General features: G+C 39.3%; 1 protein-coding gene across 1 annotated transcript in view; it reads right to left on the bottom strand.

Moving 5' to 3' along the window:
- The window catches only part of LOC119587013 (rho GTPase-activating protein 21-like), a gene marked incomplete at its 5' end in the record, with an annotated part of 201,687 nt that overhangs the window by 163,864 nt on the left and 34,569 nt on the right, over positions 1 to 3,254 (bottom strand). The window contains 1 exon segment of the mRNA XM_037935760.1: positions 1,070 to 3,134. Coding sequence (XP_037791688.1) covers positions 1,070 to 3,134 — 2,065 coding nt within the window.

Genomic DNA, 3,254 nt, shown 5'->3' with positions numbered 1-3,254 from the left:
TATCCTGGCACTAAGTGATCATGATCAACTGAGGTGTTATTGACTAATCATCCTTTAAACTATACCCTTCCATTATCCTTTATTTATTTTACATAATGAAGTTGGATATTAAAAAAAAAAACGTGGTTAAATGATTCAGGGCTGAGATAAGGTGAATATTCAAGATATTCTTCAATATCCATTTTATAATTTAGCAATCCTATACACCTGAAAGAAATGCTTAAAACATATCAGTCCAAGTACAAAAAGTCTTGCCATACTGAATAAAATATTAAAGCTAGCCACTCTCACAACAAAAAAGCCATTGATTGCCAGTTTAAAGCACAAGTTACGATCAAGTTAAATTAAGCCAAAATATACAATGGACCATATATTCATACAGAGACTCGTCCTGGTGGCTGATAGCTTGAATTCATACAGTCACATTAACAATATCAGTATGCAGGGAATTACCAGTGGCCAGTGTTAAAATATCCAATTTTTAACTGACAGCTATGTGAGTATATTCTGGATATTCAAGATGATAATAACTTATTGTATAATTATGATGTCTGACTACAGTGTTCCTTGTGTGTAAACTCACCATCAAAGATTTCTGAATAAATTCATTGGCAATAGCCACAATTTTTTTTTTTTTTTTAACAATTATCTGTTCTACAACACATGATAGCTAACTCAGGTAGTTAGGTATCAAGATATTTCAAATTCACTTGGAGTACAGTTTGAAAAAATAATGATCTAAGTGTCTAAAAATATATATTGAATATCAGATCAAATTGCACTACAAAAGCAAGTCTTGATAAAATACCATAAAAGATATATATCTACAATGGACTTAATGAATATCAAAAGGCCATAGAATAGGACTCATAAATTACACAAACTACTGCCTCTAAACACTATAACACCCACTAATATACCAACTTCAATATGAATTACAAGAGCATCAGCACACCAGAACTTTGTACTAGAAAGAGTAATATACCATACAGATATGGTTCCCACAAAACTCCTCTAGCAGTAATGAAAAAACAAACACAAGAGACAAGATAGTACTAAAATTACTTACCAGGTGGTAATTGGTCTTTGGTCTCAAATTCTTGTTTCCTCTGAGCTACATTGGGTATCTTTGAGCGTTGAGACAGGCGAGAAAGCTCAAAGCGGTGGAATGCAGACTTAGCAGATGCTTCTTTCTCCAACTGACTACTCTCAAACTGCTTAGCTCTTCGGGATACAATCTGAAGCTGCTTTATACGTTCATTATCGCCTACCCATGCTAAAGGTATGGATCGAAGACTTGCAGAATTTAAAGAAGTTTGACTACCACTTGGAGTACCCCCAGGGGTGACACCCTGGGAAGTATCTCCCTGTTTACTACTTGTCTGACCTTGACTTGTGAGGGATGACGATGAACCATATTCTGGTATGGGAATATTTTCCTGAATACGAGAGAGAGTCGTTGTGAAGGACTTTCCAAATCTCAAATTTGCAGGGTTAGCCTCAGAAGCACTTCCAACATATGGTTTGGGAACAGCATTGACCACCAAAGAACGAGGTAATGCACCAGAAGCACCTTGAGCTACAGGCAAATTTTGCTTAGTGTGTTCAGCCTCAGGTGTCCCATCCATCTCTTGACCTGCTATTGAGCTCTCACTCATATTGCTACCAGCTGGGACACTACTTCCTCTCATACTTGAACTATTGTCAATAGAATTTTGCCTCTGCTCAATCTCAGACTTTACCCTCCGTAAATGAGAATGGTCTTGTTTTGGTGCAACAATGAATGTGAGTGCCTTTGTGATAGCTCCTGGTGAAGGAGGGGTCTGAGCTCCAGGCGGAGGCCATATGGGACGCTGAAATTTCTGTGGATTTACATGATAGTCACTGTGAATGACAGGGCTTTTGCTGGCAGGAAGCCAAATGGGCTGATTAGGTCTTCGTAAAAACTCCTCTTTCCTTTCTGTGTCCTTCTTGATTCTCTCTATTACCTCTTGAGTTGATTTGTCATCAGTCATATAATTTTCCTTATTACTAGAAATTGGTTCAGAGTAGCTTTTCCTAGAATGTGTGTTTTGGCGATTTGTGTTCTTTCCTTCACTTTTTGTGCTATTGAGACTTTGATGACTACCATGAATACTTCCCTCGTTGACACCATTATTATTCAAGGCTTCGGATCGAGTATTCACACTTGCACTTCGTGCATGAACTTGGTCAACTTTCAGTCTAGGAGGAGAGAGTGATTGAACACGAACACGTTTAACATCAGAATCTCCAACTGATGTTTTCCGGCCTATGTGAGTTCCCTGGTTTGAATGGTGACCTTTATTTTGTCTACCACTTTCTTTCTTATCACTGTCACCAGTATTGAATTTGCTTTCCACTACTCTGGTCTGGACAACTTCATATATACGTCCATCAGGATCACGTTCTAACCTTCTGCTGTCCCTAAAACTTCCTCTTCCAACAGCTCTATCTAAAATAGGTTCATAAACACCAAACACAGAAGCACTGGCATGTTCACTTGTTGCTACTTGAGGGGCAGTTCCAGTAGCATTTGTACTTGCAGGCAAAGAACTTTGATTACCAGGTGGAGAAGGCACATGATGAGGCACTCCAGGTATTGTATTTTGAATGGTATACACAGCTTGTTTTCTATCTACCACCATTGGTAAGGATTGTTTTCTATTGACACTACCCACAGTTGACTTCTTGGCATCCCCTGCACTTGCCAGAGAATGCTTTCGAGGTCCTTGTCTATATTGTACATTTGCCTGGTTTTGACGGGTTGCTGTTTGCTGATGGTGAGGGTGAATGGGGATGTGTGCACCATGGGGTGGAGGGATCACAGATGCCTGATGCGGTCGCTGATGAAATGGTGGATGGACCACCATAACGGGTGGCGGATGAGGACCAGTTGACATGTTAGATATATGTGAAGATAGGGATGACTGTGACGACCACGCAGATGGAGAAAGATTCTGTGGATATTGAGGAATTCCCAAAGGCGAGTGTGAAAAGTTTGATGGTGGAAGATGCTGTCTGTTAGGTTGCTGTGGAGGTATGTGGCCAGGGCTGGGTGTGGGCATTCTTACATCTAAGTTGCTTTCTGGGTTGTGTGCAGTCTCCCCAAACACCTGAAAGTAAGACAGGAATATAAAGAATTTATTCTTAAGTTGCATCAGAACTAAGATTCATAAAATTAAAATTGAAATGAAATTGAGCATATAAATATTAATTGCACGAGAACAAAGTAC

This window comes from Penaeus monodon, chromosome 22, assembly GCF_015228065.2.
Source record: "Penaeus monodon isolate SGIC_2016 chromosome 22, NSTDA_Pmon_1, whole genome shotgun sequence".
Classification (NCBI taxonomy): Eukaryota; Metazoa; Arthropoda; class Malacostraca; order Decapoda; family Penaeidae; genus Penaeus; species Penaeus monodon.
Note: the sequence above shows the minus strand (reverse complement) of the source record. Positions and strands in the feature narration are given on the sequence as shown.